The sequence below is a fragment of the Myiozetetes cayanensis genome, unplaced genomic scaffold (genome assembly GCF_022539395.1).
Source record: "Myiozetetes cayanensis isolate MyiCay16 unplaced genomic scaffold, myiCay2020 scf4, whole genome shotgun sequence".
Lineage (NCBI taxonomy): Eukaryota > Metazoa > Chordata > Aves > Passeriformes > Tyrannidae > Myiozetetes > Myiozetetes cayanensis.
The window spans coordinates 52,599,891-52,615,166 of NW_026087631.1; the positions used below are offsets into that span (position 1 = coordinate 52,599,891).

General features: G+C 40.7%; 1 protein-coding gene across 1 annotated transcript; it reads right to left on the reverse strand.

Annotated features, from left to right (window-relative positions):
* Positions 1-7,223: 7,223 nt before the first annotated feature.
* BTF3 (basic transcription factor 3) lies at positions 7,224-14,726 on the reverse strand. Its single transcript, XM_050329655.1, has 6 exons — positions 14,662-14,726; positions 14,296-14,364; positions 10,961-11,074; positions 10,561-10,762; positions 8,117-8,173; positions 7,224-7,583 (listed from the first exon to the last, which is right to left on the reverse strand). Exons 2-6 carry the CDS (start codon positions 14,362-14,364, stop codon positions 7,537-7,539), a joined length of 489 nt encoding a protein of 162 aa, XP_050185612.1. The 5' UTR covers positions 14,662-14,726; the 3' UTR covers positions 7,224-7,536.
* Positions 14,727-15,276: the final 550 nt, after the last annotated feature.

The window sequence follows — 15,276 nt, forward strand, 5'->3', positions numbered from 1 at the left end:
CATTAGTAAGCTGACTGTTAGGGACATTCCAGCAGAGTTTTTCCCCGAACACTGTGGACCAGACTTTTTTCCTCTACAACAACAGTATAAATCACTGGAGTGCAGACACTGCCCATCACTAGAATGATCATCATTAGTATTGTTATAGCAGTTCCGCTTGCATGCACCTCCTGCTGTGCAGCACATAATGCTTTCAGGAAGTACACTGCTCCATCTGGCAATGAATGTATATCTGGGTGAATTAGGAATCCAGTCACTTGGAACTTTCAAGATCAAAGATATTGTTAGGGGTTAGTCCTAGGAATGACGTCTGAATAGATCTTTCTGTTGAGGGTTATTTGTCACCAAATTAAGCTAGCAACTCTCCAGGCATACAGGACTGTAAAGCACGTCAGTCAGTCTTCAGCAGATGAGCAGTGATGAGGCCAACCATGTACACAGAAATCAGCAGGGAAAGTTGAAGACCCCACCAGAAAGGGAAACTGGACACAGCAACAAGGTGGATTACAGCTGCACTGTGGACTGTACTGTGTAGATCATCTTTTTACTGCAAGAATAAACCTAAGTAATCCCTGAATAATCCTCTGAAAAAAACCCCTGACCTGCATTGTGGGAGATACTGTTTTGATTCATTATGCAAATCAACTGTATGTGCTCTTTTTTTAGCACTGAAATCAAAGCATAGCAAATACAGAGCCATCACATGCTTTTCAGAGCCTACAAAATTTTCTAGCACATCAGCACTTCTATTTCATAAATAAAAATAGAGCTTACAGGACAGCATCATTTTCACACAAATTCTAGAATGGATCACTTGCAAGCATTTTAGGAGGACCTATCATAGGCTGGACTCAACCTTTGTGTGTTGTCAGCTGGAGGACACTTAATGACATGCAATCTGCAGGGAAACCTGATGTGCCAGAATTTACTCAGGGTTCTAGAACAGTGGAAATATAGGCAAGTTCTACCTAAACCCTATAAATCCCAGCACCTTGCCTTTGTAAGCCATTAGGTTACGTCTAGACTGTCTTAAATGTTACAACCTATAAGACTCAACACACAGTTGTTTCTGAAAATGCATTGCAAAAGCAGCTTGCTTATCTACTCTGCACTTGTGGTATCATATCTATCCCAAATACAGGGTAAAATCACAGGTGTAACAACACTGCCACTATCTCCAAAAATGCTTTTGTTTAGAAGTGTTATGGTTTTCTGTTCACATAAAATGCAAAGGTTTCAAGAAGGTCCACAGCCTACATGAAAAATATACTGGTGCATCCTTGAAGGCTTGCATCTCCCTTGGAATTTCATTTACAGCCTGCTGACATAGTTTGTCTGTCAAATATACTGTATTTCCTCATGAAACTAGAGCGCAACCAACGTGGGACATAACTGAAAAGTGGAAAGTAAAAACAACTCCACATTTTGAAATAATCACCTAATTTTCAAGGTACAAATGATTAAAATAGGACAATGCTAAAATATGAGGAACAAATATAATGGGAGTAAAGGGTCTGTTCTACAAACGCAAGGGCTGAATGACACACTAAAGCAGGATGACAATGTATCTAGACTACAGTTCATGACAGAGGTCAGCCTAGACACCAGTGTATACGTGCACAAGGTCACATCTAAGCAAGTCTGAATTTTGTATGCTGGTGGAAGATGATGAGTCAGTGAATTCTAAGACCTGTAGGCTATTCTAGCTTCTACACAGTAAAAACTACACACACAAACACACAAATCTTAAAGATCACCACCCCTGGGTAGTAATTACTGGAGCATGAAATGCTGCAGATGTACATGGGGATTGTTTATCCAAATGCTGTCCCCAAAATAAGGTAAAGGCAAACCCCAGCTGCATGAGCTGGCTATGCTGGTTTCACACTGTTTAGGAACCTCCCTAACCCAGAAAGAAATGTACCATCTCCCGATTCCTAACACTTAACTGGTGCAAAGCAGCCAGAAGGAAAATAAATGAATTACCTAATTAACTCCTCCCTGGTTCTCTAGATACCAACTGTCCCAGGAACAAAAACTTGTAATGGACACCTCAAATCAGTAAGTCTACCACTGTGCTGACATAACTGTTTGATTTTTTCATTGTATCTCATTTTTAGTTTAAATCTGAATCCTACAAACACTCACGTTCACATTACCTTTATAGGATCAGGAGCCTTCAGGAGTAGCTGTCTCTCACCATATGTTTAGGTGAGACTAATGCCTGGTGGGGGTAGATGAACTTCCTTCCCCAATTATAACACAACCAAATGAGTTGACTGACCTGTACAGGTGAAGCCAAATAACATTAGAAACCAACACAAATGCAGAAGTCCTAAAGACGTAGTTGATCATACTAAGTATTGTAAAAATGGTTCCTGCCCACTCAAGTCTGCTGACTGCTATAATTAGTCAGCTGCTTGGCTCTAATGAGGCATTACCACTTTTAATTTCTGCTAGTTCTCCACATTCAACAATACTGAAGGGACAAGGAAGATCTTCATCACCACATGCATTTTAACATCATTCTGCTGGGACTCACAGTCACACTGTGTATTTAATACCACAGATCAAACACCAACGTCACATATCTAGCATAGATTTTGGCTCCCACAATGATCTTAATATTATCTTTGTCCTGCACAGTCACAAGTTAAGAGTGCAAGAAGCCCTCCTGCATCTCAGCTGGGCCCTTAAAGATGGCTGGAGTCTTGCTTATACAGTTATTAGGACTTCATCACAAAACAGAAGCCCACAAAATGCTACTGTTGAGAGATCTGACTGTCAAGTCATACTTGGTTACCTATGCAATTGCCTAATGCATGTTGCTGGAAATAACAGAAAAGAATGGCAGGACTAGCCACAGTTCCTGGAGTTGCGGCCTAAACCCAGAGCTCCTCCCGTTTCAGTATACTTCCAAGTCCAAACCTTGCTTAATCTTATTATTGAGTTTAAAATGATGCAATAACACACAGGTGCAAACACTTGCCACAACTTACATGTTGGTTGTGAAGCAAGATACTGATCAGCTGTACATGGCTGAAATTTCTGAGATTCCAGCATAAGCCCAAAAGACCTTATTAACTCAGGTGCAGCTTACATAGAGAATGTAAGCACTTCAGGTAGTCCTAAAAATTTGGAGTAGGATACAACCCACAACTACGTTTCTCCAGTACTCAGAAACAAACAAGCACTACTCAATAGAAATGCAGAATAAGGACTTCAAGTACAGCAGATACTTCCACATTTATCTGCCTGTATCCTGCAGCGCACATCAAATCCCTGACTGTGTGAAACGTGTTGCAAATGTTGGTTATTGGTTAGCAAAACCAAAAGCACTGCGCTGCTAGGTCAAACTGACCTTCAAACAATCCAGTAACTGAATAGCAGTAAGATATCCTAGAATTCTGCCTTTTTTATAGCCAGAATACTTTCAGTGCAACATAAAGGCATTAAGTTATATTTGTTAAATCTCCTTCTTGCAAAAAAAAAAAAAAAAATTACAGTAAGACAGTACAGTAACAGTATCACATAAGCTCCCTTCCTTCTACTCAATAACATTCTATTCTATTCAATAATATTCTAACAATAATCCCTGCTTTAAGGCAGAATATTAACAGAACAGTTAAAACTTTCATTATGAGACTGCATGTGAGACCATATGTTACCATGGAACCATAGCTTGAAGTCAATTAGAATACACAGAAAGCTATACATCCAATTCTCAGAGCTTTTATATATATCCACTTTTTATCCATTTTTAAAGTTACCGAGTTCAATTCACAGTCAAACTAATCATCTCATGCTATAGACTGTTCACCTTAGCTAAGTAAACTTGGCTAAACAGCTGCACTGTCAGCTCTTTTTCTGTAATACACACATCTTTCCAGAATTCAATCTCTGTTATTAGTCAGGATCTTTCAATTATCATATCCAGTAAAAAATGTTTTCAGCAGTTCTCACAAATTTCTGGATGCAGCTAAAACGACAGATCTGAAAAGGAACAAAGAATAGCTTAGAAAAATCAGAAGCCACATTGCATGTATTAGGTAAGGGCAAGACATGTTGAGTATTTGTTAATATTTTAAAGAATCTAGCTTAGAAATCCCTCCTTTTTACATACACCACTCTCTTGCCCGTAACTTAAGGCTGTAATTTAGTAATCATCAACATGGACTTCCCTATAGGCTTTCCTATCAGTGCTGAATATTAACTCTCTAGTTTCCTAACTTACTTGAATCCGTTCTCACAAACAGGATGATCAAACAGCTTCCATATTCTGGCTTCTCATCACTTCCTCTGCTATCCTTGAAAAATACTAACTTCCCCCACTCGCCTCCCACCACAGAAACTTTTTCCTTAGCCACTGTTCCGTGCATCTCGTTTCTCCTTACATTCTTCCACTGCCTCTGACAACAAATACAACCTACTCTGTTCCAAGAAAAGAACAGATTATTACTTTATCTGTACCATAACATGACACTTAGGCTTCAGCAGATAAAGCAAAACACTTAAAGAAAAGTAAAGTGTCTACATGATGTGTCACCCACAAAACAGTATCAACACAAGAAATATCAAAGGTGGCAACTACACTGAACTTCCCTCACACCCCTAGCAAATCAATATAATCAAATACAAAAGTACTGATTTGGCATTTGAAGTACTTAGCTATGAACATTTTAAACCAAGTGTTCTTCCTTGGTCACATATGTTAAACTTGCACTACTTTATGTGAAATTCTCACTGGTTACATTTCCTAAGAGACACAACCATAGACTCACAAGCCTTTAATAATAAAAGTGACAAACCAACCTGTAATAGAGCTTTAAAAACAATACCATTTTAAAACAAGAGTAGGAAGCTTTTTATTTTTATATATGCACCACACTAGCTTAATAAAATACATAGTTTCACCATCTTCCAAGAGGGTTTTGGTTTTTTAGTATCAGCATATACTAATTTTAAACCAGTGCAAAGCCCTTGAAGCAGATTAACTATTTTGAAAATATTTCCAAAAACCTGTCACAAACACTATGAAAAAAATCTCTAGGACCCACTACTGCATTGAATCAAGCTGTTTCAGAACTTCATGTGACAGAACGTAAACATTCCCTTAGCTTTTAAAAAATAAAAAGCTCAAATAAACCTTTGTTTCAACAGAAACACAGGCATCTGTTTTCATTTCTCAATTGTCCAAAATATTTGGAATGGAAATACAAAGCCAGAGTAAAACTACAGATATGAATCCATAATGACATAATTACATTATGGTCCCATAGAAGTTCAACCTGATAAGAAACATCATGACAACTATTCTCAGTTTCCAGCAGTTAATGACAGACTAGGAAGACCATAACCAAACTCTCCTTAGCAAGAGGAAATCATCACAGCACTGAGTCCAGGACTGAGCATTTAAGTTAGCCACGAAGACTATTATACACTTCCAGTTCGAATCTGCAATAATGAATAACACATTTTGCTCACATCTTTGTCCTCAGTCGAGTCTGGGGATGCAGATATGCCAGTATTTCCTGACTGAGAGTGTTGGGAGTGTACCTTTGCACACAGACTTCCAGATTATGTCACATGGCTGTTTATCACTAGATTAGCCTTTCTTTGCATTTCAAAGACACTGCTTTAGTAACGATCTTATTTTTTAAGCACCAAGTATGTCTGTTAGTGGCAAAAAAACTGTCTGGAACACCTAAGCAAGACATTTAAGTCACTTCATAGACATTTAAGTCACTTCATAGGAAACTAGTATGAAGTATTTCATTAACAGCAGCTACAGTGGCTTAAAGTATTTATGAGGACTTACACATCTGAATCACGGAACAGGTAACACATTTATTGACTTCTAAGAAAAACCCAGCATGTCATCATTTACTGATTTGACAGGTCACAGGAAGTCTGGTAAACTACTCTGTAGAATCTGGTTACCTTTTAGAGGTCAATTACATTCACCATCCGCATTTCAAAACATAAAATCACACAGTCTGTAGTTTTTCTACCATACTTCCACAATTCAAGGAACATACTTTTTAAAGTAATTCAATGGTAGAAGTATAATTTACTCATAAAGTACTTACAAACTGAGACAAGTGCACTCATATTGTTATTCTAAGTTCTTGCACTTGACTTCAGCCATGGCATGCTCACATCAGACTGTGTCTTACTTCAAACCACAAGAGTTTTATGGCTTGAATAAGTTCCTCCAGTTTCCCAACAGTAATGACTTACACCACGACAAATGTGCTTGGCAAGTTAGACACCGATCCACCTTTTCCCAAGCACAAGTAGAACTTTGTTATGGCTATAGCAAAGTCTTACCTGGATTTTATCCTGGACAAGTCAGGGTGAATTTCCACTTCCAAAAGTACTTGTTCTAGAAATAAGTTAAGAAGGCTGGTAGCTGAGTGCTCTTCCATCCTAGCTTACCTTCTGTTATACAAGTGATCTGATCTATCACTAACATCAGTGACTCACACACATGAAGTTTAGCCCTCACCCCTGGAAGCTCCAGCTATACAAAGGTCAGAATGGAATTTGAAGTCTTTCTTGTGCCCTAAAACCAAGTTATTTTTTTCTCTGTAACACACAAAAGCAGTAACGTATTACTGAAACATTCAAACAAAATTATTAGTTAATAGCTCTGGAGCTCATAAATACAGACTTAATAAAGAGCCATTAACAATTTTATTAAGGCTTTTCCCCCTTCCTATAATTCATTCCCCCACATAACTGATATTTTCAGATAAGTAAAATTAAAATAATGGGAATGTATCGTTTAACCTGTTTAACAGTTATGTCCTGCAAATACCTATTAAACTATTAAATACCTATTAAACCCAGTAAATACTGAAGATAAAAATGTAACACTCAAAGTTCCCCGAGATGCCAATTGCTTGCTGCTGTTCTTCATGGCCAAGTAAATTTCTTTCTCAACTTGCATGTTCTATGGTATATTATGCCACCAGTAACTGTGGCTAGAATACTAATTTATTTCTCAAATTCAGGTTACAAAGTGACTTACAGCATATGTAGCTCTGACCTGCACACACTGGGAATTGAATGATTAAATACAAAATGCTTTAGAATGCTTTTTTTTTTTAGGGAGGCCAGCTTTTTAACATAGCAAAAGGAAGATGCCCTGCAGAAAAGCAAAACCTTTTAATATTTATAGCCATTTTTCTTTCTGCTTTTCTGACAAAAAGCCACACCAGAAGCTTTAATATTTTTATTGTATGTCAAAGTTCATTAAAAGATAGGGTTTTGCTTGTATACAAGTTACTCAAAAAATGTGTCTAGGCAGAAATTTGTTAGCAATCTGACTTATTTCAAAGCATATGTTTCTTCAGGCCACAAAAATAATATTGTGTACAAGCAGTAACTAGAGAGCTGCAGATTCAAGGAGTTTCCAAATATGATAGATCTTGAGATCTCATCAGGAAATTAGATCAAAGCAGTCACAATATAAAATAGCAGCTCCATGTAGCTTTTTCAAGTTTTAGTTTTATTCAGAAAGTGACACTTAGTTCAGTTTGCCTCATTCTTCGAAGCTTCATCAAAGTTTTCAACAAGATCTAGAAAAAGAAGATTGTCAGAATTAAAGTTTGACCCAGTTTCCCTTTTCCAAACATTTTGGGTTTGGATTTTTTCCAAAGTTCCACTTCATCACAAGTTTTTACAACATAAAAACTTTCAGCTTATAAAATACAGACCAAATGAGCTTCATGATTCATTCTCTTTGCTCAGCCACAGAAGTTTTGGATGATTCATTATAAGCACAATTTTAAAAGTATTTAACTTCACTATACCCATAACTGGGCAAAATCATACTGAGAAGGTACTTTCTTCATGCACTTCTTATGGAATATTAAATAATTATCTTTTAAATAGCCACAGTTACTACTCCTACACAGGACCAAAATGCTAGCTCAAACTACTAAGTCTCTCATGGTATCTGAAATCAAGAAGATCATCTGCAGAAATTCTGTGGCAGCAAGTGACTAGCCAATACTCTTACCACTCCCAGCCTGATCTTATATGCTCTGCTTATGCTGAAATCTCTCAGAATAATTAACTTCCTTGTCCTCCATTGCATGCTTGTTCTTACCTGGAACTTCATCATCATCATCTTCACCAGTAGCAAGAGGTGCTTTTCCCTCCACAGCTGCAAGAGCAAGAAGTTCAAAAGTGTCACTCAAACTCACCATAGGCATCTTGATTAGCTGTTTTGCTTTGTGTTTTCTAAAAGCATTATGTGAGATTCTGAGGTAAGATACAATGCTTTATCCAGTTCCCCTGCTGAACAAAAATTTTCAATTAACCTAGGAAGTTCACACTCCCTTTGTTACTGATAACAAAGTCTAGCAGGGAAATCAGAAGATGTGTGGTAAACCAGCTTACTAGTCACTGTCTTGTATCTAACTATACTGAGTGCCCTGCATGGTAATAATTTTCAGATACAATGCAGAGACTGATTATACTAATTTCTCTTAAAAGTAAGTTGGTTTATTGACTACTACATGTTACTCAAGATTTATGTATTTTACATGATCAATTTTAAAGGAAAAGAAAGGATCTTATGATCCTAGACATTCAAAGAACACTGAGGTTCAGTTGGGAAGTTGCAGGCAGACACACATGACTGAGAGTATTTAAAAGACACTACTGTTCCCTGGCAAAGTCAGAGAATTAGGGGACTGGATGCACAATTTTATACACTTCTTAAGTGGTTGAGGTGACCAAGTGTTCTGTTCCCATGTTTGCTCAGTAATTTCTTTAACCATTCCCACTGTATTTGACAAGAGGTAGAAAGTTAACCATACCCACGGCAGCAGACCAACAAGCATTTGCTGAACTGCAGCAGTTTAATGCTAAGAATAGGTATCTCAGGTGCCTGCACCACTACTTTTACTGCTATTCTTAGCTGTACTACCAAGGGTAAGCTGTCTCATACTCTCTATCACTTCAGTTTTGTTCTGATTCATCCTTCTCAGTTTTCAAAAGAAGCATGAGGAGTAAGATGGGTTTATACTAGACCTGTACAATAATTTCTAGAGAACCAGAACCAGTGAATGCATACACTTTGGTTTGAAAGGGTTTGGGATAAGGACACCATTAACCTTCATTTGCTTTTTTAACAGCAGAAAGCTGTGTCAAATGGGACATTTTAAAAGCAAATGATGTTATGTCCTCCTAAGTTGCCTGCATTGTCCCTCATTCCCATGTTTACTTTAGCACCTGCAATCATCACAGATGCTTCACTCATTGATGTTAGGCTTCCAAATCTAGCTGACAATTTACTGAATGGAAAATTTTGTGCATACTCTGGCATCCACCCTAACTGGAAAAGAACAGCTATTTACTAAGTCATACAAAGCAATCGCTTCCGAAAAAACTCCTCTTATTATAACTATACAATTTATCTTAGAATATAACCACCTTGTTATAAGACAGAACTTCAGGGATCATTTTAAATCTTTCAAGTACTTTTTTCTTTCAAGCCTACGACTATAACAAGGAAGCCACACAGATGATATTAGGAAGAAGAGACCCAAGAATCATGGGGAAAGAAGCACTTTACCCCACATCCTGAAGACTACTTCTAGCAGGATTTTTTCAGTGGGAAGTTGACAGGAGGGTACTATCATCAACTGTAGGAATGGAAATACAGGCTGTTTCATTGGCAATAGAGTAAGAAAAAAATTAACAACCAAGTTAGAAACACCAAAAACTGAACACAATGATATTCTTCCGGTTTTTCCATATTTAGGATGTTCCATACCTTGAAAGGAACAGGCTTAAGGTATTTCAGAAAGTAGGAAGACTGTATATACAGGACACAAGGAATGTTCCCAGTGCCAACAAGCCTGTCTTTCACTCCTAATTCTCATCCTGTAGTGGCAGCATCTTTTCCAAACGCCACATACTCAAGTCTCTCCTCTACTATTCTCACACAGTTTTAGAAAGACCAAATGTCCCAGTTGTTTTGCTAATGTAAGGATGGAACAGGAAGCTGGTGTACCTAGCCTGATGCTCATGACAGTCCTGTTCTCTCCACTGTTCTATGCATACTGAAATTATGATGTACTTCCTTACAAATACTGTGTAATTCCCTCCTACCTATTAAAAAGCTCACGCGACAAATACCTTCACCACACCTGCGAGGCAGAAAAGCAACTAAAGATGTTTTTTAAGTCCCTTTCCCCGTTACTTATACTTCCATTGAAGGTGTCCCTTTAGAAAACCTAACTGTTCAAAAGTAATTCATCCACCTAACTTTAATGAACAAGGTATGTCAAAATATGATAGCTACATCAAGAAGGAAACTACAACATCAAGTCTGGCTACAACTTTCCAGTGCTAGACCAGCCGCAACACATGCCAACAGGTGACATGACTTTACTGAGTTATACTTGTCATTGGATTTGAGCTATAAATAAGATCTAAGGAGTTCCATTTCTTTATAAGCGTTTTATAATATGCTTGCAGGCAGCAAGAGTGCACTGCCTCACATCAGCTGCCAGCATAGAACACATTCAGGTTTCAACTTACATTGCTTGGGTAGGGCTTCTGCCAATCTTCTCAGGCTGGTCAGACTGTCAGCTCCAAGCTGGTTTAGGATGCTAGGAAGCATTTCTGTCAGCTGCTTTGTCTCAGCATGGCCAGTGATAGTGAAAGTGTTAGCAGCCAGAGATGCCTGAACTTTTGGGTTATTGAAGTGAATGACTGTTCCTTGATTGGTAAACATGTTTACCTGCAAGAAAAAAAAATCCAGTACTTGAAGCAGTTTAGCAAGATCTTTCAATTTAACAGGAAATTGAAGTCCTTAAAGCTCCATGAAGTCCTATTGATATTTTACAGACAAGTTTGGGAGCTGTGTTACTTAACAGAAAATTGATTTTAATACCTTTTCTATTTACATATAGAATGTTTTCTCCTTTAAATTAATTACCTCTTCAATTCCAGAAATATTGTTGACTCCCAGTTTCTTCAATGAAAACTGAAGTTTCTTGTCATCTGCTGTAGCTGTTCTGTGCACAACCTTCTTCTTTCTGCGGGCAGTACCCTTTGCAAAAAAGAAAAAAAAACTTAAGTAGTTCTTCATAAACTCTAATCCTCAGGGCTGTGTAACTACTTTACAACATCTACTTTACAACATCAACAAATCAACTTAACATACAAAGTTCTACTGCTATGTTTCTGTGTTACAGTGCATGCAACCCCGCCCTCCAGCTGCACTACAGCAGTCCTTCCCTTGCTAAAAGGCAGTATTTGCACAGTCTGTGAGAAGCATTTATTCCACAAACCTTATGGTATTCTGCAACATCTTAGAAAAGAAAAATTGCAGGTTTACCATTGTTAACCCAAGCTATCACAGACACAAAACTAAAGAATGAACAGCTTTAGGTAGTTTCCAAAGCTTACTACTTTTTCCTTAGATCATCTTTCTTAAATTATAGTCAAATTTTAGTAACAGTCAGAAGTTATGAACATGTGATTAATAAATGAATATGAGGAAATTCAAAATACTAAATTTTTATTCCAGATAGCCATCTCCCATCTGATGGACTTACATATTTGAAGAACATCTCTTTTTCTAAAATATTTTATAAATTCATTTGTAAAAAATGTTCCAGACCAACCCTATGTAGAAACCAAACAAGAAAAGGTTAAGTTCCTTGCAGATCCAGAGCTGTAGATTTCTCCAGGGAAATAACTGTCCCACATTAGAAGACAACTATAGCCATGAAAAAGCAGAAAATGTCATTCTATACTCCCTTGCAAAATCATATGGGTTCAGTAAAATATGACATAAAATATACCTAGGAATAAGTGAAACTAAGCTCCTCTTTTACATACTGTAACTATGAATTTAAGTCCTCCTACTCCAGCTGCTCATCTGCCACACACAGCAGTAAGAGAACGTGTTGCTGCCCAGCCATACAAACTGGAATACCTTTTCAGTTAACTGCCAGAAGTTAGAAAACTGGCTGGACACTAACTACTCTAAAGTAACTCAGTTACCAACAACAAGGAGTGTGAATGACAAATTTCTATGAAACCAACACTTGGAAGACTACACCTCAGAAGTTTAGGCTTTTTTGTCTAGACAGCTTGATATTCATTCCTAAGTTAAGCACTTAAGAGTGGTTTGGAAATGATTAAAAATAGCAGAAATGGCTTCACTTTAGTGCCTTGTGTACCCAGAAATTGAGACAGATAAAGTATTTGCTAAGTCTCTCTGGACCAAAGACCTCAGTAAATTTCAAAACATTCAAGGACTATGTAGAAACATGTACCTCTTCCACACCTATCTCAACTTATATGGCAACAATGCCATGAAGAATCCCAGAAATCATTTTGAACTATGAAAAAAAAAAATTAAAAACTCAAGTTCAGGTATTCTAAATATTTCACAGGCAAATTTTAAAAATAAATTACAGCACCATCATTCTAAGCTTTGTTTAATGTCTCTAAAAGACTTTTTTTTTGATAATGACCAGAGAGCTGTGAGAGCTGTAATCTGAATGCGTGCCATGCTCTTATTTGACAAATATTAAAAGCCTCTAGAGTCAACAAACATGCACGGGTTAACATGCACAAAATCAGCAATATAATACAGGAGTACTCTAATTAACCAGTAACTCATACAAAGAATATCCAAAATCACCAAGGCAACTCATTACTACACTAATCCTGATTTAAGGCTGCCTAAATCTCCAGCAATCAGCCAAAAAAAAACCCAAAAAGCCAAAACCAAACGCCACAGGAATGAAAGCTCCTGGAAACTCCTCAGCAAGAGTTCTGTTGAGTAACTTGCATTCTAGAATATTGTGTATGCTCCCACAGGTATAAAAAGCATTACTGACAAATTCCTGAATTAAGACTCACTCTGTAATTAAAATGTATACTGCCCTATGACTATACTAAACATACTTTTTATCTTTTCAGATTATAAGTAAACACACAGGTGCACATATTCAGATGTCTTAACAAAATGAAAGGGTCTTCTGAGCTTGTTAGTCTACAACTACAGGCATGTAACAAGTGCAGAATTTCCAACTTGTGCTGAAAGACCGAAAAACAGTTTTAAGCAACCTTAATATTTCTGATGAGTCTGTAACAAAACCCTCTACAAATTGTTATGAAAACTACACCCGAGCTCCACTGTTGTAAAGCCTACTCACTAAAAATACTTCATGTCTTCTAAAATGGCCCATACAATAATCATAAAATCATAGAATGGTTTGGGTTGGACCACAAAGATCATCTGGTTCTAACTCCCTGCTGTGGGCAGGGACACCTTCAGCTAGACTAGGTTGTTCAAAGCCCCATCCAACCTGGCCTTGAGCACCCCCAGAGACAGGGTATCCACTACTTCCCAGGGCAAACCTGGGTCTCCAGTGTCTCACCACCCCCACAGTGCTTTTTTCTAATATCTTATCTAAACCTACCCTCTTTCAATTTAAATCCATTCCCCCTTGTCATGTCACTACATGCTCTTGTAAATAGTCCTGCCTCATCTTTCTTTCTTATAGGCTCCCTTCAAATACTGAAACACTGCAACTAGGTCACCCTGATGCCTTCTCTTTTCCAGGCTGAACAATCCCAGTTCTCTCAGCCTTTTCCCACAGGAGAGGTGCTCAATCCCTCTGATCAAGTGGGGATCTGTTCCTCTGGATTCACTCCAACAGGGACCCCAGAGCTGGACGCAGTGCTCCAGGTGGTGTCTCACCAGAGAAGAGTAGAGGGGCAGAATCCCTCTGCCCACACTGCTTTTGAGGGCAGAAACCCTGTTGCCCACACTGCTTTTGATACAGCCCAGGATACAACTGGGTTTCTAGGCTGTGAGTGCACATTGCTGGGTCGTGTCCAGCCTCTCCTCCACCAGCACCTCCGAGTCCTTCTCAGCAGAGCTGCTCTACATCTGTTCATCCCCCAGCCTGCACTGATACAGGGGCTTGCCCCGACCCAGGTCTAGCACCTTGCACTTGGTCTTGTTAAACCGCATGAGATTCCCGTGCGCCCTAATATCGCATATTAAATCTGCTGTTACGTAACAAAAACAAAACGAAATAGCTGGAGATTCAGCTACTACATCCTGCTCCTAGGGATGTGACTCCAGAGCGCCCTGCATCACCGTCGCTACCCCTACGAACAGTCCAGCCAGGCTAGGAGTGCTCAGGTCTGCTCCCACCCCAGTTCCAGAACCCCTTGTGCCAGGCCCGGCGTGGGTGCAGGACGCGCAGCCCCGAGGGCAGGGCGGGGCGGGGTGGCCGCTCCTACCTTGCCACCGATGCGCACTTGGGCCTGCAGCTTGGCCAGCTTCTCCTGGTTCATGATGGTCTCCTTCATCTGTGGGAGCAACGAGAGCGCCCGGTGTGGCACGCAGGTGGGGCAAGCGGGCACCGGGGCCCCACGGCCGCCCCTGCCCGCACACCCACACGCCCCGTCACGGGGCCGGGAGCGGGCTCACATTCCGGGCTGGGCCGCCCAGCCAGGCCCGGCCCGGCCTGGCCGAGCCGAACCGAGCCAAGACGAAATTCCCTTCAGGCCCAGCCCGTAACCGCCTCCCCTTCCTCTACCCACCGCCGCCCGCCGTCCCGCAGTCCCGGCCGCGCCACATGCCCCCCCGGGCCGCCCCCACCGTACCTCGGCGAGGGAGGCGGCGCCGGAGCGGCGGGCAGGGCGCGGGGCCGGAGCGGGGCCGGAGCGGCGGGCAGGGCGCGGGGCCGGAGCGGCGGGCAGGGCGCGGGGCCGGAGCGGGGCCGGAGCGGCGGGCAGGGCGCGGGGCCGGAGCGGGGCCGGAGCGGGGCCGGAGCGGCGGGCAGGGCCGGGATCCGCACGCGGCCGCAGCGAGATGGCGACCGGAAGGAAGGAGCGGCCCGCGGCGCGCGTGCGCAGCCGGCAGTGCCGGCAGGGGGCGCCCTCCGCCCGGCGGGGCGGGGCCGGCGGGCCAAGGATGAGGGAGCGGCTGGAGCGGCAAAGAGCGGTGCGATCACCGTGTCAACTAATCCAACGTACTTAATGCCACGTCCAGTCTGCTCTTAAACGCTTCCAGTGATGGGGACTCCGCCACCTCCCTGGGCAGCCCATTCCGACGGCCAATCACCCTTTCTGTGAACACGTTCCTCCTGATGTCCACCGTCCCCGGTGCAGCTTCAGACCATGTCTTCTCTTCTGTCGGCTACTTACCGATTCCCACCTTGCGTCAGCCTCCTTTCAGGTAGTTGTAGAGAGCGATAAGGTCTTCCCTGAGCCTTCTCT

Coding starts and splice junctions, on each gene's coding strand:
- BTF3 (XM_050329655.1), bottom strand. CDS start 14,364: ATGAAGGAGACCATCATGAACCAGGAGAAGCTGGCCAAGCTGCAGGCC. Junction 11,075..14,295: donor AAGTGCGCATCGGTGGCAAG/GTAGGAGCGGCC, acceptor TTTTTTGCAAAG/GGTACTGCCCGCAGAAAGAA. Junction 10,763..10,960: donor ATATTTCTGGAATTGAAGAG/GTAATTAATTTA, acceptor TTTTTCTTGCAG/GTAAACATGTTTACCAATCA.